This window comes from Dromaius novaehollandiae, chromosome 3 (genome assembly GCF_036370855.1).
Source record: "Dromaius novaehollandiae isolate bDroNov1 chromosome 3, bDroNov1.hap1, whole genome shotgun sequence".
Taxonomy (NCBI): domain Eukaryota; kingdom Metazoa; phylum Chordata; class Aves; order Casuariiformes; family Dromaiidae; genus Dromaius; species Dromaius novaehollandiae.
In genome coordinates, this window is record NC_088100.1 from 108,112,676 (window position 1) to 108,140,017 (window position 27,342).

A 27,342-nucleotide genomic window follows, 5' to 3' on the forward strand; every position below is an offset into this window, starting at 1 on the left:
TGGAAGCCTCCCACACCCACTCTTATCTCCATCTTCTTATTATGTCTGCTAACAAGTCATGGGAATAACAAAGAAATGTGGGCCTGCTCAAAACATACCTGAATGTACCTGCTGTCTGCAGAAAAATCCATCTGTATGACAAAACTTGCAATGTCTTTGCAGTAGCCTATCCGGTTTAGCGTTGTGCCTTGCGTGAGATCATAAAAATCGACAGTATGTTCTTGGGAACCCACTGCCAAAAATCTGTTATCTGGGCTGATTCTAGGCAATAAAACATGAGACAGGAATATAATTTACTGTTTCAGGTGAACAAATTCAATTTCTTTTAATGGAAAACAATCACAAATCTTGTATCAATTTGTGAGATTCAATCCAAACCAAACCGTGATGCTCAGTAGGAGATTAGAAAGGCTGAGGATATCATACGTAGTTAACAGATGTTAATATCACATTTGTATAAAGTGCACAGCACACTGTGCAGCGTATCACTAATCCTCTGTGAGGAAGCAACAGGACCTGCAATTTTAATTGCACTAACAATTTTAACTGCATTATAAAATTAACTCCCAGGATCAGAGATCCATAATGTCCAAATTACCAGCTGTATTCAAGTGGATATAACTGAATTAATCACAGGAAAAGAGTGTGGTATATAAGGTAGATAATAAGCTTAAGGTATAGGCAAAGCCATGTATCAGGCAACCAGTAAATGCATTTCATGATTTCATGCAGGCTTCAACAAATTTGGAGTTACAAAATCTGGAAATCAACTTAGAACCTGATGGACTTTTTCCTAAGCAAGGGCTATGTATCTGAAGAACTTCAACTGAAATTTTTGACACACCTGATATCCTGAATTGCAGACTTCCGATCTCGCTTTTTGCCCCAAACTTTAAGGCTATTTACAAGTAAAATAACAAATTCTCCATTCTTCATGCCAATAGCAACCATTTCACCATCAGGACTATATGCAGCACATCTTGCTGGATGACCTAGATTCACTTTGTTCAGCAGTTTCTGTATTAACAAAAGCAATAGTTTCTTACCTTCCCTGTAGAAAACTGTGTTTGGAAGCTTTCCATTTACTTCATAAAGTATAAAAGCCAATTATTAAAAACAAACTGTATATAGTTTCCTGTAAATCCAAATCTGAAATTTCACATAAAACAATCACATCCCACATGTGTGTATGTTGCAAAACAGGCTTCAAAATATAGATTAGATATACATCTAATTCAAATGGCAGTTTCATGTTTGCATCTGTCGTGTTGCAGACTGACTTTAATTGACACCAGAAAGAATACAATTTATCAGAAAAGGCTGAAAAATCAGTTTCCCATTGAGCTTAAAAGTGATTTTTTGGATAGTCTCTTGTAACTACTGATATGAACAGTTTTTTTTAAATTTGATTTACAATGTGAAAATATAGCAAAATGCTCTTGCATTTTTTCACTCTACCTGATTGTATTTATATTATATTATTTTTTCATATTAAAAAAGTTATCCATATTAGCTCAGGTAACTAGCTTTCAAAAGGGTTTATATAGCCTAGAAAATTGTTCTTATTTTTTAAAATTCATTGTTGATAAATTCAGTTAGACATTGGAAAAAAAAATCCCAACATATATACAAGACTCTAAAAAAGGCCCTAAAAAGGATGGAGTAATATTTGCCAGTAAGGCAGATTTACTGCTGGGGTTTGTGATTTGGCCAGTGACAGGACAATCTGTGTTACCCAGCATCTAATTAACATTTACAATTAACATTAACAACTAGCATCCAATTAAAATGCTTCCTTAATTCATGCCATTCTATAATTTTACATCAAAACTTTAGGGTTTTTTAGAATGTTTGATAAGCAGTGCATGACAAAAGGCACTCTATCAGCAAGTGTGATGATTGCAAATAATTGCATTTCCTTGCAAATAGCTTGCTTTTGGAAAGAGCAGCAGGCTATCTCAATGACTGACTTACTTTTTCATATGGCAACATATCAAGAAGAGAACAATATCAAAACACGGGATAAACACCGCTCTTATAACACTGCTCTATGCTCCAAGGTGCATACATGGCTGGAGGAGAGCATATCTTACAGTTGGAAAATGCTTGGTTATATAAAACTATTCCTTGTAATCACAAGCTTTTCAATTTAGTGATACTCACTTTGTCACACAGGTCCCAGATTCTTGCTGTTCCATCATTACTTGCAGAGATAAATATGTCTTTTGAGGGGTGAGTTGCTAAGCCCCAGATCTCCCCTTCCATGTGACACTCAATCAACAAGTTTGAAGCAGCATTTTTTTCTCCTACTTCAAGGATTTCCCCATCTTTTGTTCCCACTAAAATTTTCCCCTGTTTGTAGCCAAAAAAAAGGATGAGATACACATTCTCAATATAATGGATGTAATATCAGTAGTAGGAAAATAAGATGTATTGCAGAGATACTTGTGACAGAGATACTCGTTGTGATTTACACTGCTTGTTCATGCAGCATCTTACAAACAGACCAGTAAAACACTTACACTTTCACATCTGGTGATATCATGTTCTGGTGTTATTGCTGACCAACTGTGGTGGATTTCAATCTTGCCATTAAGTATTTTTATTCAGATCATAGTGTTTACATGCGGCTTGGTAGAGCATGAGTCTCATACTTCCGAAATGACTTACTATCACTTTTGGGCAATAATAAAAAATCAAAACAGGGTTTTAGGCTCAGTTAGACTGTCTCAGAGCACCTTACATCTATTCTAGCCAAACTGTCGTAGCCTCAACTGGAACAGCTTTTCTCAGCAAAAACTTGGGAAAAAAGCATAAATAGATATAGGTAGGAGTTGTTAATGGCTCCTTAATTAGAGATGTAAAACAACACTCCTCAGTGTTGTTATTATCAAAGACCATGTGAAATCGCTGAGGCCTGATATTCAAAGTTAAATAGAGACCATGTCAAGACGTGTTAGGCTGAACAGATACCCACCATATGAAGTAACATTTCTGCATCATCACACCTGCCTTCCATCAGTGACAACATTTACAAGTACAATTTAAATATGTGCAATTAGTACCTCAAGTTAGTCAGTCATTTTTATTGTTTCTCATTTTACCAAAATTTAAAGTCAGTCAGTAATTCTCAGGGGCAACTTGTTTTGTGATTTAAAAAAAAAAAAAAAAAAAAAGCTAGGATACAGTCTGCCTAACTGAGACACCTAAACTGTGCCTACATTTTGTGGGAAGAAAACCTTGTAAAGTAGATACCTAAATTGCTTTTGGAAAGGGAAGGTCGGACACAAGGTCTTATCCTGGTGAAGTACGTGCCTATACTTAGCATTGTCCTTTAGGGGCCTTCAAAGGCACTTCCCTCTCCCCGTTGACTGTAAAGGAAAGGTGGGCACTAACTGTGAGAAATGTTTGAAGACAAATAAGGAAATTTCACTAGGTAGGCAGCCAACACCTCTTCCTATAACTTTAGCAAAATCTTCTCCTGTATGTCCCCCATCCAGCCTTCACCAAGGACGATATGAGGTCATGTGTACCAACATGTAAGATCTGCCAAGTCGACTCACGTACCTTTCCTCTGCAGACGGAGCGCACACACTCAATGAGCTGGCCTGTCTCAAGCTGAAATGCTCGGCACCGTTTCATCTCTTGATCCCATAGCTTTACAGCTCCCCCTTCTTTTGTGCTGAAAAGAAGCATGCTGTGTTACACAGATGCCTCCTTCGGCACAGGCTACATCGAATCTCATTCGTAAATCCCATCAGGATTTTTCTGATTACTTAAATAATAAAACATACATTGAATCACCTTCTCCTGTGTTTAAAGACATCTCACTACTCTGTAATGGAAGGGGATAATAAAAATATGGTAGCTAATGCTATCACACTTCATGTTTTAAACAGCATCATACCTAATTTGCAAAAAAGCAAATAGTTCTCTTGTCACTTAATCTCAAATCACTGTCACTAATGTAAGCTCTGCAAATATGTACTTACTTCTGATAAACAGATGAACTTACTAATCAGTGAGTCTCTGTCATGAGAGGGAGAGTCTGCAGTTTGGCAGGATTTAAAAATTAAATTACACTTCTGCCAAGCTGGCAGGAGCTGAGGCAACAGGGAGATTGTAGAGGTATTCACATTGGTTGTTAATTTGAAGTTCAATATGTCCTTTGCATCTATGTGCATTACTGTGACCCATGAGTGTCCTGTTAATTAGTCCTTCACTTATTAAGACTGCTAGGCACATTTAGTGTTAGTTATATTGGAACTTTTACATTGCAGATACTGTATGTCTCTGGGAAGTGTTGCATGTGTCTGGGATATTGCATAAAGAACAACAATGATGAGACAGAAAAAAGGTGTGCACTTTAGGAAGGTATATGCCTTACGGTCTCTCTTTTCCTCCTGTAACAATGAGTCCATCTCGAAGAGTTGTGTACATTGTAAACACTGGCCCTGTGTGAGCTTTTGCCACGAGTCTAATCAGAAAGTGATCCTTCCAGACGTAGACATCTCCATTTATGGCACCAGTAAATGTAAGATTATTCTGTAACAAATAGCAATGACCTCTGATATAATAAACATCTTAACATTTTTGTTCAGCTTGAATTAAAACTTTAGTTACTGAGTTTCCTGAGAAAAGTCAACTATGCAATGAACATAGAAATTAAAAGCATCTGCTTTGAGAAGAATGTTTAATGACTGCTCTCTAATGGTGTTTCTTTGAGATACTATAATTATTATGGGACCTGATGTAGGGCACATTCACCTTATGCACCTCATCCTGGGATCTTTCAGCTACTCGTTTATCTTTTGCTTGTGACAGAGCGTGTGCTCTGTCATGTCTCCTGCTGGGGAGACAGAGGCCAGGTTACATGATCTACAAAGAAGCACCATTACTGCAGTGTAAGTGACATTTCTTTCTTCTTTGAGTATATGTCAATGGGAATCCCACTGTAGGTGACCGGTAAGCAGTATCTTCTACAACATGGTGTAAACAAAGTGTATGAGGTTAACTGGAGAACTATTTTACTCAACCTGATGTCTACTTTAGGCACCATAGCAATGGTGTAATTTCTCACAGAAGTCGTGGTTTGCTGCATGTAGTGGACTGCTCAGGGACCTGGGGCTCCTTAAGGAATGGAGAAGAGTAGTGAATGCCCTGCATTGCAAATGCCCTTTTGGAGTGGCCTCTCTTAAGTGGAAAAGCTTGCCTGCTGCTTGATCACAGGTCAAAATGCACAACTGTGATCCAACTGGAGAGACTGTACAAAGATCATCTGGCTTTTGAACAATTCAGAAATTACTGTAAAGAGGTGAAAATACTTAGCTATATTTAAAGAAATAGAGAAAAAAAATTACATAAATGAAGAGCATGCCATCTCTCCTAGCCTTTGGCAGGAACTATAGAGAATGTTCTCAGCTGCCAGGTCACAACTGTGGAAGGAACTAAAGATGGTCTGGCCATGGCACCTTGAAGTTCACTGACTCTGAACTGAAATGATAGTTATCAGTATAAATGGCAAGAAAAGCCTTTTGATGGGGGGTCAAAGGGAAGTTCCAGGTCCTGCAACGAAAAGCAATGGTGTCTGTCGAAAGAAATGGGGGAAAGAGTCCCCTTGATTGAGCTGGCTATCCTTTGAGATGAAAATTGAATGTGGCTGTATCCCAGCCTGAAATGTTGACTGTAGCATTAAATGGATCTTGTTTAAATTGTATTCCCAAATTTTGCATCAAAGACCTTTGGTACTAGTAGTCAACTGAGTCCAAATTGAGGAGGAAAGGGAGCTATTCAAAACCCAAACATCCTAGCATCAAGGTTGTGTTTCGGCTTTATCATCAGTATTAGCCTTGATGCCAAATTCAGACTTGGATCGTACAAATTGCTTGTCTGCTTGATGTAGCACTAGGACAATACATGGTCATTGGTCAGGAAGTTTTTAGAGCTTTTCATCTACTCCAGTTCAACTTTAACTCTCTACTACAGAAGACAGAACTTCTCTTTGTACCTCATGACATGCAAATTCTTTGAAAGAATGATAAATTTTCCAAGCTCCTGCTTGGAATATAGAATTGTCCCAGGCACATCAGCCTTCTACTTTATTTCTCCCTATAAGGAATATTAATCTACCATAGGAAGGGTGAATTTTGAAGCCTGCATGTTTTGTGCTGCCATTAAAAAGACTCTGTACAAGTGAGTGAGTATTAAAGGTGAACTACAGATTGTGCCAGTGAAGTTGATGCAGTGGTCAGAAGAGGATGCTAGAAGTGCTTTTGGAAATTCTCAGAAGATTTTGACAGAGCTGACCCTTACAAAAGAAGCAGCAGGTCAAACATCTGCTGGGTTCTGCCTTGTTGGGAAGTAACGTAAAAATGAGTGAGGTCCATGGATGCATGAAGAGGCAGAGGGTATGTGCATAGCCCCTACTCTATTAAGAACAATCTACCTATTCTCCTGCGACATGGAGTCATACTTCCAGTGGGATTCAATGACACATACTTGAGGAAGAAGAAAACTGTCCTGAATGAATGACATATGCTAATGGCATACAGTTTGTATGCTGATTTTGAAGGTGCCCCTAATGGGATGTTATTTTTATTATTTTAGAAAATAAAATATCACTTGGACTACTTCTACTTGGGAAATATGGACAAAGTGATTTGTTCCTCTTCCAATTTTACATTCTGCTTAGTTTTTAAAATCACTTTTGAGGTTTTTCATGTCCATTGCATTGCTCCAATTTTACGCTGAAATAATGCTGTCAAAATAGAAAGAATTGTGGGGTATTCAGCAATTTTTGACAAGTAAGTCACTTGTTTGGGCACAAGAATGAGGATCTGGGAGCCTAATTTTATACACCCACATTTCATACATTAGTACTATTGTCCAGGGTGGATGTTTAGGAGCAAGTTTGTTCTTAAAATTGGCAATTTGTATATTTTATGGACAGCCTTTGCAAAGGTAATTTCTATAGGGTTTCTGGATGAAGCAGAAGCTACTTCAGACCTCAGTATCATAGTAACACTGTTTTTTTTTTTACTGCTAATACGCATTCTCTTCCTTAAACTATGAAGTCTAAAGTATGGTGATATGGCTCTTTAATGAACATACAGGAGAGTATTATAGAGTGTCATCATTAGTTGTATCACTAGCATATGTCATACAAATACTGCCAGTGAAAAAAAGGTTGCAGAGCCTTTTATACAAAAAAAGTTATACACAAAATCACATTATTATGTTTTTTAGGTTAATTGCTGAAGTGCTAAGTAACTAGCAAAGTACAAAAATAAAAACCATAGCAGCTGATGCTTGTAGGTATGTACTGACGTTAATAAAATATGTTCACCGACAGAGAAACCTAACCCACCTCAGAAAGCTCACATAAGAGTCTAAAGGTGTATAAGTCTCAAATTAAAAGTTCAAGTATCAAGCAAGAGCTTCATGGCTTTGCACTGTCCATACTGTACTGGATTTCAACAAAAGGAAATTGACACTTGCAGTTTTAATAAAAACGTATTATAAAGTGCTGTAGCAAGTAATTTGAACTCACTGCTCCGAAGGCAACAGAAAGCATGGTTTGCATTTTGGCATCTTCCATGGAACCAATGACTCCTTTCTTATAAAGCAAAGCACTGCCAGCTAATGTCCAGAACTTCATGTGTTTTACCCCAACAGACACAAACTGCGTGTCTGAATCTGGGCGGAACTCTACAACGAATATCCTCTCCAGGTGTCCTCCCCTGCTAGCAACTTTAGCCCCTGTTTTAATTAGGAAAGGATAAAAATAAAGTTAAATTTACCTGAAAAAATTAAGCTGTGATATGATTTTATAAAATAAATTGACCTAGTATTGGATTAGAGAATTGTGTCCCAGATGTGGAAAACTAAGCAAATTCCAACATTGTTCAGTGTATCAAACATCTGAATTCATGCAATCTGCAAGATCCCTTGCCCAAGGCTGTTGCATTGCATCCAGTAGTGTTAGGAAATGCAGATTTAGATCTTCATAGCATAATTCATCTTCTTACTATTGCTCAATGGGCAGTGAAATAATCAACAACACAGAACTTTTGAGTAACATCAATGGCACATTGAGCTACCATTTGCTGAAATGCACAGGGCAGCTGACACTCACTCTCTATCTCTCTGAAAACACCCAGGCATCTGCATGCTGCCCAGCCAGGCCATGCCACTGGAAAGGCACGCTTCTGGAGATGTGTGTTCGAATGCCACACTGGCAAAGGTAGGAATTAAATCCAGGTTTTCCATTGCCAGGGTGGCCAGACCATTATACAAAAGATGAGCATCGCCACCACTGCTCTAACTAAACTTGAAAAGCACAGCAGCAGTGACTTACTCTGTACAGGTATGTCAGATACTCTGCAAAAACATCTTTTGGATATAATCACCCAGGGTGACTAGGAAGATGTACACCTGCTCCTGAAGTGGAGGTGGCAAGAGACTGGCACTAAACACAGGTGTCTGCAGAGAGAACTCTAAAAATCTGAGAAGTGTTGGAGTCAAGCAGAGAAACATCTAGTGAACTGAGACGCTTCCCCTCTCCCCTCCACCACAGCTCAACAGGCATTTTGTAGGCTGCTCAGTTCTGCCTAAATCCTGTTTTAGGAACCTAAACCTTCTCCTGGGCCTCTTCCAGTGTTTCCCAACTTTTCTGAAGGTGTTAATTCTTGTCTTGAAATGACTTCCCAAAGGCCTAACTATTGGGTAGAATTTCAAGTTCAAGTGTATTCGAAATAAAAAGAAAATACTTTTCTTAATTTTATGGATTTTTATATTAAATAACATTCTCCCCTTATTTCTATTTACAAGAGACACTTAAATCATATTTTTTTAAGCCACTCCTAACATGTTGCTATCTACTTTAACTGATTTTGTGACTTTTAGGGAGTCATGTTACTCAGAATAAGAACACAAATCTGTCCCAAGGTCTTGAAAGGAAAAGTGAGTAATTGTACACAGATCTGTTAGGCTGAAGAAAAAAGTATTTTCCAGAGTTACCTTCTTGCCACCTCCACACTGTGATGGTATGTTCTGGATCAACTCCCACTGAAACTAGAAGTTTGCCAGTTGCACTGAAGTTAACATAGTTGACTCCTTTGGTATGGAAGCAACGTAGCATTGAAATGGTTTGCTTACTCATAGCATCCCATATATGAATTGTGGGAGTTGTACCTAAATGCAAAAAGATGTATTAAAAGAGAATTAATTCAGCATCTGGAAAGCTTAAATGCAAAATATGCATTTTTCAAGAACATGTCACCTAAACAGACAATCAAAACAATTTTTTTTTAAGATTAACATTACTCAAAAAAAAAAAAATCAAAACAGCTTGCGAAACATAGGGGGAAATTATTGTATTTCATGAAATAAGACAAATACTAAAAGAACAACATAACATTTATGAAGAACGTCATGCAAAATAAACTGTCCGTAGATGTTTCACTTGTATCCGCGGTTCACACAGATACAATGAGATAACATGAAACTTTGACATAACTCTGCTGACTAAAATTCACAAATGAATCAGCCTTACCTGAAAATTCTGTCATATCACCTGCATTGTGAGAGCAATGGCAAATGAGGAAGCACCAAGGGAAAACAATAGCTGAAATAAGTCATGTTTCTAATGCTGAAGTGCCAGCATCAGGACCAGAAGGAAACAAAATTAAAAATTTGAAAATGGATATGGATTAAATCAACAAAACAAAAAAGCAGGAATATTGTTGAACTGTTTTGGGTATTGTGTCTTTTATACACAAATATAACAACAATATTTATCACTTTTCAGTTTTAAAAATGGTATTTGAAAGAAAAGTTAATAGACATGCAGTTTTTAAAATTTACTAAATTAAAAACTAAAATGAATAGCTATACAAAGTATCAACCAACAATCAGAAACACTGATTTCATGGGCTCTTATTGAACTTGGACAGAATAGAAAAAGGGGCCTATAACAATCACCTTTTCCATGTCATGGAAATCAGTATTTGGAACTCGCATTTCAAAAAGTTAACAAATAGCTCAATTCTGGAACTCTGACTATATATACAGATTTTGTGCTTACTCAACATTCATATTCAAATGACAGCACTCAGCACAGGTGGGGAAGACAGTTTGTCAAGGTGTTTATCTACTACCATTTTTGTGCCTCATTGTTAAGTTACTTATTATAGAAGTTAGGGACTTGAGTCTCCTCTCAGAGTGGTATGAATTAGAATGACTTCCTTATTTTTAATAACGTTTATTATTCCAGATTTAAGTGAAAAACAACAGATCCCTCCCAAGGTTTGCAACAAATGATCCTGCATTTTCCATTCTGTGTTGACTCCTGCAAAAGGTGTTAGTAATTTTTTAGGTAAATAATAAAAGTATAAATACATTTGATTTCAGAATCAGCCCTTACGCGTGTCATAACTGCTGTTGAGATTTCATTCTATTTTTTTCCTATTCTGTATAGCTTTTGTATTTCTGCATAGGAAATTTTCATTATAGTGTTTACACTGCTGAACATTTTACTGCTAAGCAGTGCCTGGGGTACCAGAAGGAAAAGGGGAATTCTAAAGATCTTATCATTACAAGTAAATGAGATGATGTAGTGCAGTGTATGAAAATTTGCTTTCAGAAGTATGCTTATATTACAATTAACTCATACTCTAAAATGCAATGACTCGCAATCAGAGATGAAACTGTAGCAGGCAGACTGAAATCATAAGAAAATTCTGAAGCTTGATTATCTCTTTAAAATTAAAGGAAAAATTTGAGGACAGTAACACTGGCAAATTCTGGTAAAATTCCTACACAGAAAAGCCCAAAATAAATCAGAGCCCCTGATAACTTTTGGGTAAAACTTTGTTAATATGGAGAGTAACCTACCGATCTGGCTGGTAGCCACTATATTTTTATACTTTGGGTGCTGATTCACAGTTAGGCAGAGAATGTCATCAGTATGTTCCAGGTAGAAACTCTGGCTACCTAATAAAATTCAAACATGTTTTTATTCACAACAGTATTGAAGAAAGAATCACCACCGAAGCAAAGAATATTGCAAGCAGCTTGTTGCCACTCTCATACTTGTGCCATATTTCCTAGTGGGATGGATGGGAGCAGGGCAATACCTAGGTAAAAAGCTATTTTGCTCTCATTCCCAGACACCAGTACCAATGTGCAATGAGCATATAAATTAGCATGCATATATAAAAAGTATATTTGATCAACTAGCTATGCCCAGAGAACCAAAAATCAGCCCAAGAATCATCCTGTAGCTACCTGTAACTGCAGAAAGAAGACAAAACTGGCAAATGCAAGGCCCAGGTTTCCTGCTTAACTGAAAAAGTCAGTGGGAAGCAGAGTGAGCGGGGAATGAAGCCCTGTGAAGTTCACGCTCTATATTGTCCCCTCAAAGGAAAGGAGCCAAAGAGCACAGGTGGGACAGTACTTCCTAGCTCCATGGGTCAGAGGCAGCTGTGCTAGGATAGGAAGCCCCAAAGGTCAGCAGATGTGACAGTTTTTCCGCCTCTGCCTCTCCGCAGCAGAAGAGCTGCTCAGTGCACTGCTGTCACCATTTGGTTCATTGTGGCACCAAGAGGGAATAAAACAAAGCCAGAATTCCTTTAATTCCTGGCTCTGTTTCTTGAGATAGCTGGAGAATATGGTTGGTGCAACAGCTCATGGCCAGGCAAGTTTTTGGTGTTTTTTTCTATTAATTATCCAAAAGGTAAGAAGTATTTCTACCCCCTTCCAAAGAGCAATTTATTCACATTGCATTGCATCAAAAGGTATCCTTCCCTGGAGTCTGCCTTTGCTAAAAAACTCAAAATGAAACAATGGATGTTACTGCTCCTAAAATTTTGGGGAGTACTAGACATTTCAGATTCTAGGCTCTCTCCTCTCAGAGAGACACTCCTATGTCCTCAGAGTGGATTTTAACAAGGTGCAACTGCAGAAATAAAACTGATTTTTATTATACCTCCTAGCAGAATCTCATAACTGTTGAAAGGAACAGGATGGCTCTACAGAATGACCTCAACAAGAGACCTTTGTCACTCTGGTATAAAAATCATCTAATTGTTTTGCATTATTTATCAGGATGCAAAATGTGAAAGTTACAGGAATGTTATGAAGTTATGCCTGTCAAAAAGAAATGTTTTAATTGTACAGTATTTTTTATTTCAAAATATTGTTTCATCTTGGATTACCAGTAGAAAGATTTTGAACTATGCCTGCAGCAGCTGTGTGGAAAATAATATCAGCACCATCATTTAGGTAATGAAGGTTGTTGCGACAATCAAATCCTCTGTATCCAAAAACATGGTCTAAAGCCAGCTCCTAATCAAGTAAAACAAAAAGAAAAAATAAGACACTGAAGTAAAAGAACAGACAAGGGGATTACAGAGTTTGGATCACGTAAGTGAAGTCCTAAATAGTTACACAAGCCACAAATATTTTACAGAGACAACAGAATAATTAAACAATAATTAATCAGTTATTCCCGTTCTTCTGCTACTTCACCGAGGCATGACATTCTCATGGACCAGCTACAAAGCTATAATCCGTTAAGTAAGGCACTGCATTTACATTATTATTTCTTTAATATATCAATCAACTGTAAATGTTTTGGTTCTTTCAATTTCCATTCAAAATATATCCAAGTCCAATTTTATTAAATTTCCTATCACAGTTTAACATCATTATAGGGTATCAGCTATTTGCAAATTCCTGTACTTCCGCTTTAAAAGTCTTCACAAATAGTTCTCATAACCGTCAAATTCTGACCTTACAATCTTTATAAGAATCAAAGACAGGCTATAAGCAACTATATAAGTAAAGCATTAATAAGAGGTGTCTTGAACATTTCAGCTTACAATGATCAATTGCCAAGGAAATTTCCACCCAAAAAATAGTGATGGCTCATGGATGTTGCTGAAGTTGCTTTTATAGCCCAGAAGACAGACTTAATGAATCTGTCCCAAACACAATTACAGCTTACTTTGAAACATTTGAATGACACTGACAGACCAAGCGATTGCTGCTAATTGTCCAGAGAGACCACAGAATATTCCTTTTTCAGTGTATTACATGGAGATTCCAAAAACATGAGGGGGAGGGGAAGGGCCTACAATTTTGAGAAAAAAGTATGCTCCAAAATAAATAAGCAAAGTTCATCATTCAAAATCATGCACATGATTTTGCATGTGCAAAAGAACAGTTTCTGACTATATTTCCTTAGGGGGTGTATAGTGAGTGTGGGTCCCACTGTAGATGCACATACTTCTCAGGTGTGCAAGCTCAGAAGCTGTGGTGCCCTGAGTGGTTCCCCTGCCTGGAGGCAGGAGCTGCTGTGCCCTTTGTCACAACCCAAACACACACTAAACACGACAGCTCTGAGAAGCACCTTTCCTGCAGGTAAATAAACATTCTTTTCTTCCTTGAGCAGGTGTCAGTGGGGACTGGTAAGCAACACCTTCTACAGGACAGTGGGCCAAAGGCCTGTCACCTTAAATGATCAAACAACAACCGGAATTGTATTATGGGTCAAGAAATTGAATCCAGTTCATAATGTTAACGGATTAGTCAACACAATAAGCTTGCAGACTTCTGATACTGGCATGTTTTAGAAGTCAAATGTAATACAAGTAATTGTATTGTAAAGCAAGTAATACAAGCTTTGATATTCCCTTTGATAGGGAAGGTATATAGCGCAGCTGGTAGCGCACTCTAGTATTTATGGAGTTCATTTAGAGTTTTTTGAGATGAAACAGCCTTACTTTCAGGGCAGCCAGCTACATAGGAACATACAAAAAATATTTAGTTCCATCAGTGATCTTGTCATCTGCAGGAAGCAGGGAAATATTCCTTAGTCCCGTAATATACTTTATTATGGTGAATTAAAACATGTCTGTGTTTAGGTTATGGAATCTCACAGCATTTGGTGCCGCTTTAGATGTTCAGACTTCTGCATGGGACTGGACCTACCGGAAACCACAGCCTTTCCTGGAGAGACAGTTGGTGATCAAGAAGCATAACCTAGGCCATCTAGACAGGCACGAAGTCCCTATATTTAGGCACCTGAACTGCCCCCTGCATTGGATAGTAATATTCAGTGTCACCGGTAAAGGGATGTACAGTTCGCAACTAAATCAAGAGGTCCAAAACCATCAGCATTAAGTCTGTGCTCTTCTAAGCCATGCACAAAAGACAGCTTGAACCATTCTGCTCAGCTGATGCTCCATGTGAGAATACACTAGCCTGATTTAGAGCTAAAGAGGCCTCAGGAGAAGTCTATCAACTTGCTTGTAAGCTTCTGGCCAAGCCTTGCAAGGTACATTTCTGTCATGAAAGCCAAATTTGAAAGACAGCTTCTTCATTAATGATGTAAGTGAAAGGAATCTGTCCTTAGGTAAATGCATGTTTGTCAACATAGATGTTATCTTGGCTCTTATGTGCTACATCACCTGAGAGAACAGATTTTTGTCTTTCACCAGTAAGCTCATCTGAATGGACACACAGAATTGAGGCTCATGACAGTTTCCTTGTAAGATATGACTGATCAGCCAGTTATCTGCAAAAAGAGAAATGAGTGACCTTCTTCTTTACTTATGTCACTGTCAGGCTCATGAGGGCACTAACAGGCCTTAATGGCTCTGACCAGCCTCCTCTGGACCTCCACCCAGTCCAGCTGTCCATGGGCCCTGGAACTCTATTTAAGCTCAGCCCAGGGCCTTCAGTCCCTGTTCCAGCTATGCTGGAGGAGAGATACTCTTCAGTTCTGCCACAGTCATACCCGCTCCTGGCCATGGGCAGCTCAGGCCAGGTCTGGCCTGTTATGCCCACTCCTGGCCACAGTCTGATCTAGACCCCAATCCATGGACTGATTCCTTGCTTGACTGTGGCCCTGCTTTTTCAATATGGACCTGCCTGGCAATTCTTGGACCTGATCCTAGCCCTGACCTGTGGATTGACTTCCCAGCTTGACGTCAGAACTGCCTCCTCACCATGATATTGTTTAATGGTCCAGACCCTTGGCTGGACCTGGTCAACATCCTTGGGTTTGCCCCACTTGCCTCACTTGGATATTGTGGGACTGGGTCTTGGCTGGTGAAGCCCCTGCCCTACTGTCCATGTTATCACCCTTGGCTCCCAGCTCACCTTCCCTGAGGGAGCGGCTGGCCCTGGCAGTCACCACATTGCTAAGACACTTTATGAAGACTTCCTATCTTGTGCAGAGCCCAAGAGACAGTAATTATATTGGAACAGTTCAGGTTCCACTAGAAAACTGAAGTGCTTTGAGCCAAGACAAGGTAGAATTAGTGTGTCCTCCAAATTAAGAGATAAATCTTGAGTTTGGAGGGATCTAAAATTATAAATAAGCTTCAAAACCCCGAATATGAGATTCTTTCTGCCAGAAGCTGATGACTATCACACTATCTAATTTTTGTCATCGGTGCTGAGAGCACTTTCTAGAAATTTCTTTTACTTCTCCTCTCTCCTCACATGGTAACATGATGAAGCCTAGGCCATGGCTCCGAAGACACGACCATTCAAAAGACTTCAGGCTTGTGTGCATGAGGTACATATGCATCTATTTTGAGACCCACACAAACATCCTCAAAGCAGAATGATGTTCTACTTGTAGCTGGTTATTTATATGACTATTCATAGTTACTGTCAGTGCAAGCAAAGGATGGCAGATGCCTAGCAGAAGACCTAAAAGTGACTTTAGCAGCCCTCAAAATATGGGTGAATTTCACCCAGCATGTATTACTTCTAGAGCAAATGAAAAATATTAAGCCTGACCTCAACCAGTTTCTTTTTTTTGTTGATATTGTTCTTTTGCAGTTTTTCAGGTTGAGGAGCAGCTCTGCTAACTGGCGGCCTGAAACAAACATATTTTAGAAAGAAGACAATCAGGATGTTTGAAAGCAAAATAAAACTTTCAAAACAGTAACGTATTTTGTATATGAACAGGTAAATGGCCAACTGCAACTACATGAACTCAATGCCCAGAATTTTTAAGAGCTTTACAATAAACAGACTAAAATCATATATGCATTTTAGTAGAAAGAGCAGAAATAACATCGATGTACACTGTGCAGATGAGCGGCAGAACGGACCATGTTACACCAAAAGAATTTTAAAACCATACTGGTTTAAATCTGTGGGAAAATCCTTGAATACTAAGTCATAGTAAATGGTTACTTCTAGAAATGATCTAAAAGACTTCCTACAACTGGCTTTTCCCAACATCACTTCTTTGAGAAACCCCATCACAAAACCTTGACTAAAATCTGCTCGAAATCCTATTAAAGATATTGGAATCTGTCCATTGAATGATGCTTCATTATAGATAAAATCATTATGTTTTAAACTGTTACTATGTTATGTTACTATGTTAACTCTTTCATTCGTGTGAATTTAACAGAGAAGAAGGCCTGCAAAGCATCTTTATATAATTACAGTTGCTGAAAGTAAATAAAAAGACAAATGTAGAACACAGACCAAAACAAAAATCTATTCATGCATTTGGTCTTTAAAGACAGATAATCTTTATTGCTATGAAAAACAGCAGCTGGAAGGCAACAGGCTATAATTAACATAGACATGATTATACGTAAGGCAGCAAAGGGGATACTGACTTGATCCTTTCATGAAAAAAGAAGAGGCATAAACCTAAGAGGAGCAGAGGGTGCTCAGCCTCTGCAGGGTCATCACTTTACAAAATCCAGTGCCACCTGCGCAGCCGCCATTTTATATGACCATTGTGTTAATTTGTGTGTAATGAGTCTCCCTTTTCGATAACACATATTCAGGAGGCAAAAATTTAACCCTGTTAACAACATAAAAATTGCACTGTGTTTATTAGAGAAAATAGCCTGCAGAAATTTGGCCCAGATTCTTTATGTTATTTAGTCATCTTTTATTGAGAAGATGGATCTTGCTAGGAGTTTAGGGTAGAAATGGTGATGGTGAAAGAATAAAAAAAAGATATATGGTTAAATGCTGGCTCCAAAATATCACTTCAAGGTTGGTGTTAATAATATAAAAAACTACATTTCATGCCTTTAAACTCCCATTGCAGATTCTGGAGACAGAGTGAAAGAACAGTGGGGTTCTGCAAGTAAAAAAAGCCTCAGTTTACTTGAATCTGGCATACATTTCCACAGGTTAAGATTTCAAAAATGTAAGAGCTAGATATACACTATATATGCTATGAAAATTAGATTGTGCAAAAGTAAAGGGATCACAGGGGTTTGCATCTTCCATCGCTGTACTTGCAGTCTAACCCTTATACAGTAACTACCATTAATTCTTGTTTAGGAAAAATTAATTGCAGAATGAAATCCTCTTTGCTTCATAGGAGCTGATTTTTCTGGAATTATATTTTTTATGAGAGGTATAAAAGGCAACAATTAAAATACACAGCTAGAACATTTATCGCTACACAACTAGAATACTTATTGCAACAATATGTAGCGTGAAAATCTGAACTCTAAAAAAGACAGAAAAAAGCTGCAAGTAAACAAACTAACCCACTTCTGAAGCAAACAAACAAACTCACTAAGTACTAGCAAAGTACATTAGCAGGTGATCTTGTGACATTAAAAGAGTGAAAGAGTTACCTTGATCCCCTTGTAAGCAGCAAACAAAGCCAAGTAAGAAACTTAATACAGTTTAGGTGTATTTCTGACCACTTCACTCATGCACAAGCATTTTTAGAGTTGATCAGTCATTCCTTTGTGGCACAAAACATGCTATTCAAGCATGCCAGCAAGAACTAAAACAGAAATTAAAGAGTGCACCAGTCTACAAATTCAGAAGATCATACCCTGGCATCCCTTGGTATACTCTGTACTAAAGATCCAACAGGATAGGGAGAAAGAAAGGAAGCTGTATCAATGCTTCCCACACACTTTAAACCAAACTGAGAACGTGACTCCATGTATTTACTCATTTACAAGTGCCTGATAGGGATGGTAACTGGTAGGAACTTAACAGTCTCATAAGCACTGTTGAGATTTTCACACAATGGATGCTTGTTTTCCAGCCTATTTCAGCTCATAATTTAGCCTAATAATTGTTCGTTGCTAGGCCAACTTGTGCATGGGGACAACTTGTACTTTTTGTTCACAGGGAAAAAAAGTACCTTTATTTTCTCTGAAACTGGTCAATCAAGACATGTTATATAATCATCAATGGTAATTGAACCAAACAGTGGTGCAATCACCACTAGAGAAGGGATGGAGTAAATTAATACAAAACTTAATTCTCTTATGAAGTAAAACTATTAAGTGAAGCTAGAACAGCAAAAGCCATTTCACCCAGATTTATTAAGGTCTTTGAGTCAGCACTCATGAAAATAAGTTTTCCTCTATGTTTCCTGCTCTTTTTTCTGTTTTAGTGTAATTTTTAAATGGATCATTTCTTGACCTAGGTTAAAATTTATGACAAGAGCAAGCCAAAGGTTTTGATGAAAGCAAGAGAACACTATCACTATGACATGATTACTAATTTCTAGATAGTAAACATGAGATTTAATCTGGAAACATACACATACACACATATACTTTTATATATATCTATTCACATTACACACAAACACAAATGTTGTGTGCATTTATATATACATATACATGTATATATACACACATATGCATTCAGTGCCTTATTATCATCTTAATAAAAGAAACATAAAGCAGCATCAAATTCACTTTCATTTTTAGCAAGCCTGTGATTTTAGCTAATTTATTTTGATACATCAGATGGCAGTATCAAGACAGGAAATTTTTACTGTAGCAAATTACATATATTTGCCCTTTGTGACCTACGCAATCTGTATTGTACATTCACAGCAAACTGTGCTCTTTCTGTGCTGTGTATTGTTAGTACTTACTTGACAATTCCCTGCCTCCAAAGGAAAGCAAGTTAAAACATAATACAAGTATTAACGGTTTCTTTCCAGTAATTTAAAATAAATGTGCTTATGTTAACTTATGGGATCAATGAGTTCCAGGAAAGATAAAACACCAACAGAGGGCTTTCAGCTCTTTAGATACCGTGAATACAGAAAATAAAACTTCTGTTACTAATGACTACCTTGATTACATGCTTACATCAGTATGTATGATTATATCTCAGTGAACCAACTCCAGATTTAAACCAACAAAAATCTCACCCCCTGTATTTACTGTAGAAATGTAAAAAGGTGCAAGTGACTACTCATTCACTCTCACCTACCAATAAGCCTATCTGAAATGGCCAAGACTTATGAGTAGAAGGAGGACCCTAAACCATGAGTGGGGTGAACTGGCAGCAATAGGATGAAGAATAGCAGACCAAGAGCTGGGGCAGAGGGGAAGAGGGAACGGGGTTTTGGAAGAGTGAGGCACCTTGGGGAAGAAAAGAGGTGTGATCTTAGAGAACAGGGTGCCAAAGTAAAAGAAAAAGAGGCCGATCCATTTAGATAGGAAAAAAAAAAAAGGAGTAAAAAAGCTGATCACAAAAAGTGTTATGGTAAATTCTATGGGACAGAGATAACCACTTCATGTTTTCAGAGCACATGGCATAATCGCTGTCTGATGAGAGCCACTGTCTGCATCTCTAATAAATTGGCAAGAACACAATCTGTTCCCAGTGCGGCTAATGGAAACAGAACTGGATCTTCAGAAATGATATTGCATTAAAACTACAAACAATGAAGTTTGGAGCAGAGACAGATGGACAAAAATTTCCTGATACTGAGAAGGTGACAGACCAGGCCCGGCAGAAATGGGTAGAGGCTGAGAAAGAGTCCAAATGGGAGACTAAGGTGTGCATGTAGGTGGCTAACTGGAGAAAGCACATATTTTGATTTTACACAAAAATAAAAATGGCAAGAGACTACTCCCAGGAAGAGAAAGAAAAGGTCAGACAAAGGTAAGATGATCCAGTCTTGGTAGGTTTGTACAGAGAATTAAAAATCAGAGATTTTAAAAAATGTACTTTCAGAAAAAATGCAAAAGCAGTTTTTAAAAATACATTTCCACTAGTTGACAGGGAAGGCACTCTCAAATGTCCTAAAACTGATGTAGAACTCCTAGTGCTTTAAGAAGTGATTAAAAGATTGTAAAGACTTACAGATTTACAAAATTTGTAAATTCTAAGCCTTTTTTAGATTTCCCCATCCCAATGGACACACATAAGTGTATTACATACAGCTTTTCTTGCTGTTACTTTTCATTTATGTTTTGTAGATAACAGGAGACAGGAAAAATACTACGCAATATGAAAATATCCTGCTCTTCAATACAGTGGATCAAAGCCAAACTGAAACAAGGCTAGAGAGGAAACATCAACTGTAACCTAAATTACTTTTAAAAAACATTGCACTGAAAAAGCCTTAGCAGGGTTATAACATTTATGATTTCACATGTATGCTGATGCACTCTTTAAGAAAAAAAAGGTATTGCAGAACATATGGTGGTGATAGCCATTTTCGTATTTTGTAAGAAGGGAAGCTAGTCATTGCATTCACAAGTCATTCTAGTTCAGTCTCCAAATGGGAAACAAGCAGAAAAGCAGATTAAAACGAAGTGTAATCAGTTCTGAATGAAATCTAAAGGACTCCATTTTTAAACAAGTTCATCATTCAAAACACTGTGTGAAGCTGTTAGTCTAAATAACTATTTTGAATAGGGCTGTCCCTATTGTATATAAATCTGTCCTACATAATGCACTGCACTGAAGGGGCTGTTTGGAAGGCCACTCGTCCCCCACATTTTTGACAAGACTACCTTCAAGAAACATGCTGTAACATACCTCTAGGTAAAATCTAAATTTCTGAGAAATGTTGGTAACATTTTGTGCACTGTGACAATATTGGCATCCCTCAATTCCATGCCCACAAAGTGTCACACAAACAAAAAAGACCTTTGGGCCAGCTGTATGCTGACCTGTGGGAGAAGTGAGATGGACTCTGAGTTCAGGAGGTTTGCAGGGACTGTAAAAATATCAGTCACAATGTGTTCAAGCCTTGTGGACAATGTGATGAAACCAGTGTGGTGCAAATACATTTAGGATGCATTAACTTGACATAATGCCATTGAGAAAAGTAACAGTGAATGTTCCAAAAGATGCTACACATTCTTGAACAATAGCTTGCTGTTGAAATAATCCAGAAGTTTTTTCCAAAGATGTGTTTCTCCATATATATTGGGAAGAGTTCCCACCTACACATAAATACAACTGGGATTCACATTCAAAGCTTTTACACTGCACCCACAGAAGTGTGCATGTAAAAGTGCATGAACCAATTTTGTAACCATATGTCTAATAATTCATTTTACAGTAAAAAAGCTTGTGGGTGCTATTTTGGAAACAACTGATAACTCAGCTCACGTTACTGTAAAAAAAAATCAATGAAAGAATAATATTTAAAGAGAGAAAATCCAACTTCTTTACTGCTTATCAGAGCATATGATTACAGATGATGTATAATACAACACAATTGAGAACAGGCTCTGAGACAGAAAACTCGCAGGAAGTGAGACAAGCCAGTACGTTAAGAAAACAGAGAACTAGACAAACGTGCTAATGTTGCTTTTGTTTTCTACACATTCAACTGGCTTAAAAGGATTTTCCACCACCACATATATTACAAGAGTTTTCATTTTATGTAGAGTCATGCAAATCAAACTAATGAAAGCTGTGAACACAGGATATACATTAGCAGTTAGTAGAATGCAAAATGCAAAAATAACTTTGCCTTTCATATTTTTAACATACAGTCTTCACACAAGCTTGTTTTACTTCTTATCATATAAATTCTTTGCCAGTTAAAATGGTCCCAGTCCAAAAGTTAGGCCTTTTCTTAAATAAAGTGCAGTTTCTATATAACACACGGTATGGCTTACAATTGTCTGAGATTGTACAGGGCAGTCCCACCATCGACCAAGTGGTCTCGTGGTGTGGGAGAACTGCTCTTTGAGCTCCCATACCATGAGGCTGCTCCCGCAGCACCTCTGATTGGCACCCTACTTCTACATTATATAGGTAGAGCAAGGAAGAGGATGCCAAAGAGAGGAGCAAAAAAGGAAGAGAAAAATAAGGAGGGGAGAATAGGAGGACAGACATGGAAAGGGGGAAGAAGAAAAACAAGAAGGTTGGGGAGAGGAGAGAGAAACAACAATTAATTATCTTAACTAACCACACCAACTGCTAAAACCACAAAGATGCTTAAAAATTGTTTCTCAGCCTCATCTCTCCCATTCTAATACTGAATTGACGATATATGGAGAACATTGGGGCTGAAGGTAGTATTGTAAGTGGTAGATGTGTTAGCAGCCTTCCCATGCGTAACAAAATATAAGCCATATTATAAACAATACTTTTTCAATCTATCACGGACTACAATCCACACAACAAAAAGCCCTCAAAGCTCTTTTACTCTAAATCTGTAACTGCTGTAAGGAACACTGCACCTTGGGTCCCCCACAAAAATACTGCTGCTGGGTTCAAGAAGTGCCTGCTCTGGACCATGATTTATTTCAAACCCTGCAAGTAAAATCTATCATATAACTTCTACATTCCTCCATGACATTTGCAGAATCATCATTATTTTCCTTATGCAACTAAATGAGTCAGGAAAAGTACGTATGATAAAGAGCTTTTGTTTTTTCTTTCAAGGTAAACGAGTTTGTTGCCTTTTATAACCACTAAATTTTTGTTCCCAGTTTGCTTAGGGGCCCAATACTTTGGAAATCTGGAGAAGGCAAGTGTAATACAGGGGATTTGCTTTCCATCTTGTTAGTTTGTGCTGTGCTGGCTAAGCACACACCACATGCTATGTAGTAAAAGAAGAGCTGCTCAAAGTCACAGTTATCTTGTATCCTGCATTACATCAAATTTGTCCTCCAACTCTCTTTCCCATGATGGGGGAGAGAAGGGACAAAAATTGCTAGGTCCTCTCTTCTGACAAAAAGACAGTAGAATAAGTCCTTGTATCACTTTGCGGGGAGTCATGTGTGAATTATTAACTCCTTTCCAGAAGGGCAGTGTTTGTCTGCAAAGCTTTCCCCAGCACTGCCTACATAGCTCTCAACCATATACTTGCACCTTGTCAGCAGACACATCATAGCTCTTGAAATTCTCAAACTCCTCTTGAGTTTTGTTACTTCTAGAGAAATAATGTACTTTGAGTTTTTCAGATTCACCATTCTTCTTATCACAGAAGCTTAAAGTCTTGTAAGCTTATTCTAGCAAACCAAAAGGTTAAATTTTCTATTATAAAGATGGAAATTGAGTTATAATAAAGAGGAAAATAAAACACAAATCTTCTTGAACCCAAACCATCTCCCAGGTGTCACATAGGACCTTTGAAGCATATTTGTGCTTTATAAGCAGGGGAAATTTGTTCAGTGATAATTTCCTTCTAAGTATTACTGCTTAAAGAAAGACACAAAGCTAGCTTAAAGCTGAGGGCCAAGACCTTGCCCCCAAGAAGCTGCTCAGAGCAACAGCCCCAGCCACCCTGCTCTCTTGTTTAAGCTGGAAACTCTTCTTTTTCTCCTCTTTTTAATTTAAACTTTCTCTGTTTAGTTCTCGATTTCTAGCCAGTATGCCCATGACAACTCATAGTTTTCCCTTCCACTTTTTCACATGCATAACAAAAATGCAGCAATGGGACATTTCTTTCTTCTTAGATCTTCACTGCATTTTGCAGTGAAGAGACCCTGCAGTTTTGAAGGATCTCACAACTAACTCACTCCTTCTAACATAAATGGCCTTCCAGTTTTTAACATAGTTTTCAAAATTTACACAATATTTTATCAATCTCAGAGTATTCACAGTACACAAATCCCCAGTTCATTCTGAGTTTTTCAAAGAGAGACATGATACAATTACAAAGAAGAAAGATTTGAGATTCAGAGTATTTTCTTCAAATCATCTTTCGCCTCAGAAGACTACCAGGTTTTCCCACATACCTGCCTGAAAGAGAAGGGAATACATCCTCTTGGTTCCCTTCTTCATATCTGAAGGGACTGGGAGAGGCTAATTCACCAATGCCTTCACAGAAAACGTAATTCTTTGCAAACTGGCTTCAATATTACTTCTTGACATCTCAATCAACCCAATCAACTCCATGTCCTGAAGACTTGCTGATTTAGAACTTAGACTTCCCTGGACACTGACAGTAAAGTACTTGTAGGCTTTTAATTTTGTCTGGCTTGTTCAACCACCTCCCTGGACCCTTTAAGGTGCAAAGAGAAGCCAGTCCAGTGCTTTCAGGAAGCTCTTAGAATATGGTCAAATAATTCATTAGCTGCTACGTTCCTTTGTATTCTCAGAAAAAAAGAGATCTGGCACAGCTATGAAACTTGCTTCATAATTCAGATGTCTTTGAGAGAAGTGAGCTTTTCCCTGAAGCAGACGTAATTGAGAGTGCAGACTGTGTTTCAAGATTCTGCATAAATTGTGCATGTATCGGTACAACTGTGGCCAAAAAAATGAAGTCTTGGACATTTGCAGTAGTCAACACATTAATCTCATTTTAAGGCACCAAAAAACCAGTACTTTCATAACTTAAAAGTCCTATCCAAGCATAAACCCTCATCACCTACAGCTTTGCCTACATTTTGCCATGAAATTTTGGCTTCTAATTGCTTGACTATAAATCCTAGTAATATATATAGATCAGATGAAGCAAGTGAAATGAATGTATCTTTGTCTAACAAGCAATATATGAAAAGCATGTGATCTGTTAACAAACTTATCAGAATAGCAAACTCCAAATAGAGAAGATGTGATTACACTGAAGTAACGGAAACTGAAAGAGGACATACAAAAGATGTGAACAACAGTTTTAGAGACTCTACTGATTCTCTGGAGAACTCTTTAGAGAAAATATGGTGACTCTTTAGAGAAAATATGGAAAAATGCAGCATATGGTAGTACACTTAGGGTTTTTTATTCAGCTATTTTAAAATGAAATACAATACTGTCAATTATATAGAGACAAACAGCAAAAAGAAATAAGACATGGAGAGTGTTAAAAACTACCATTTCGCTCTCTTCAGTCTACAGTTTGTGTTGAGATAGACTTTTCCTTCATATAGGCTACAGTAACCTGACTGGTATTTTCATGTAAAATCATGACCAAGAGACTGTTACAGAAATCAGAGACTACTTCACTACAGAGGAGGTATCGACCCATTTAATTAGGCTTGCCAGCCATAAAGAGAGTGGGTAGTGCAGAAACATTTGGACACAGTAGAGGACCTTCCTGCTTTACTACTGCTTTGTAGTATTGGATAGCACAAAGCACATTTTCCCTGGATTATTAATTTTCACTGTTACTGTGGCAAAGTGGAAGCCTGTCTCATTTGTCTCTTCCTGTGTTGCTTTGCAGGTACTGTACTACATATTTTGTCTAAAAGTTGAAAAAAACTACCTGCCTGTTCACTTCTGGGGGTGCCTTGCTCCACCGCAACACAGCATGTTCACCTCACTGAGCTTCTGCAGTGCAGGACCCTGCGTGTGGAGAGACTCAAAAGTCAGGAAGCCTAAAGTGTATGCAGCTGAATGAGATGGTCCTCTGAAGAGCAGGCTACCTGCTTGCATCAGGAAGCAGACCCATGGCCAGGTTTCAGAGAAGGGAAGCTTCCTAGCAACCCAAAGGGGCTCTGGAGATTTTCAGTCCTAGACTGAAAATAGTCCTGAAAATGCTGCAGAAAAGACTGATGCTTATGCTCATAATGTTGGTGCTTCAGCAGTACAAAACAATTGTAAGCCTGGCTTAATCAGTCAATTAAACTCACTTTGCAATTGCTTTTGCATCATCAAAGCAGAATAAAGCAGCTGGAATGTACAAGGGTAACTGGCCTAAAACATCTTGTCATCAAACCTTTGGCACTTCTTATTTCTTATGTAGTAATGATTTAGCAGTATTCTCCCAAAATAAAATTAAAACTTTTCCTTTTGAACCCAATCTCAAAACACTGATGTTTAGTAAATAATACAACATACCTTTTATACAGAAAAATGGAGGAACAAAGAATTTACATGAGTGAGCAAGAAAATGGAAGGCAATATTCTTAAAAGAAGGGGAAAAGAAATAGTTATGGTTTAAGAATTTATTGAAAAAAATTGCTAATCTTCCTACTGCATGTCTTTGATAAAATATTGTGATGAAAAAATAAAAAGGCAAGGCAATATTCTGCAGTATAAGTGACTCATATTGGGTTGTCTTAGTGCTTTTGTGTAAGTTTTTAAATGCATGTTATGATTTTCAAGAACAATGGGTATCAATAGGAAATAAATGTCACTTTAAGTGCCTAATTTTCAGCTTGTTTTTTTAAATATTTTTATTGTGGATTTTTTCAATGTACTAATGAGTTCCTCAGGTATGTAGATAAAGTGATGACAGGTTACTGAAAAGTCAAATATAAAAATATATCTTTATCAGAAGAATGTTTAACCCTGCATTGAACTTCCAATATGCTTAAATCCCACTGACTAAAATTGAAAAGCTAATTACTATCGTGTAAATACTCTGCATAATGAGGCCAGAAGATAGAAACAGAATTTCTAATAGAGCTAGAATCTGACCATTCCAACTCCTTAAAACAGCATCAACTACAAAAAGCAACTGATGTTAACTTATCTAGAAGTTAAGAGAATATGGCTCCTCACTTAGTCCTCTTCCTCTATTAGATTAGAAAAAGACAGGTTAATGAGAGTTTTCATCTAGGAAACCATTGTGATTTCAGTAATTTTGTATATACGTCATTCTCAAGATACAGTGCCACTTGATATTTGGAAAATAATTACTAATCTGCTTTGTTTTCTATTCACCTGCAAGTGGTACAGCAAGGTATAAAACATAGTTTATAACTCTAATAAAGACACTTCACACTGATGTAAATAAAATCAAAATTTGTCTTCACATTTTTGTGTATGAAAAGTATTAGATCTTATCTATTAGAGCAGAAGGGAAGACATAAACACTCCTTTCCCTGGTGAAAAACATGATTTGGGGATCTTCTGTGCGGTGGATCTAGCAGAATGTATAGTATTGGAGAAATTACCTATCCTACATTTATAGATTGATATTTTATTCTAAGGAAATTTTACTCAGACAGTGGTAATGTTTCCAGTACTTCAAGAAAGAATACCACTTAGTAGTCTAGTAAAGTACTGATGAAACTGCATTGACAAAGATCTGAGGTGAGAATAATAAAACTGACAGAATTATTAAAAGTTTAGTTTTCTATAACACTCACAAATACATAGAAAGAGGAGAGAAAGTGTGAGAAAAAGGGACACAAAAATGAGTACAGTGTTTTATGTATA

At 37.6% G+C, this 27,342-nt stretch overlaps 1 protein-coding gene across 1 annotated transcript in view; it reads right to left on the reverse strand.

Moving 5' to 3' along the window:
* Positions 1-27,342, reverse strand: part of EML6 (EMAP like 6) — a 158,450-nt gene that overhangs the window by 7,287 nt on the left and 123,821 nt on the right. The window contains exons 29-38 of the mRNA XM_064509754.1: positions 15,814-15,892; positions 12,216-12,345; positions 10,894-10,992; positions 9,019-9,192; positions 7,550-7,758; positions 4,388-4,545; positions 3,568-3,682; positions 2,164-2,352; positions 845-1,017; positions 99-261 (exon numbers count right to left, since the gene is read on the reverse strand). Of these exons, the coding sequence (XP_064365824.1) occupies positions 99-261; positions 845-1,017; positions 2,164-2,352; positions 3,568-3,682; positions 4,388-4,545; positions 7,550-7,758; positions 9,019-9,192; positions 10,894-10,992; positions 12,216-12,345; positions 15,814-15,892 (1,489 nt within the window). The remainder of the gene's footprint in view (positions 1-98; positions 262-844; positions 1,018-2,163; positions 2,353-3,567; positions 3,683-4,387; positions 4,546-7,549; positions 7,759-9,018; positions 9,193-10,893; positions 10,993-12,215; positions 12,346-15,813; positions 15,893-27,342) is intronic.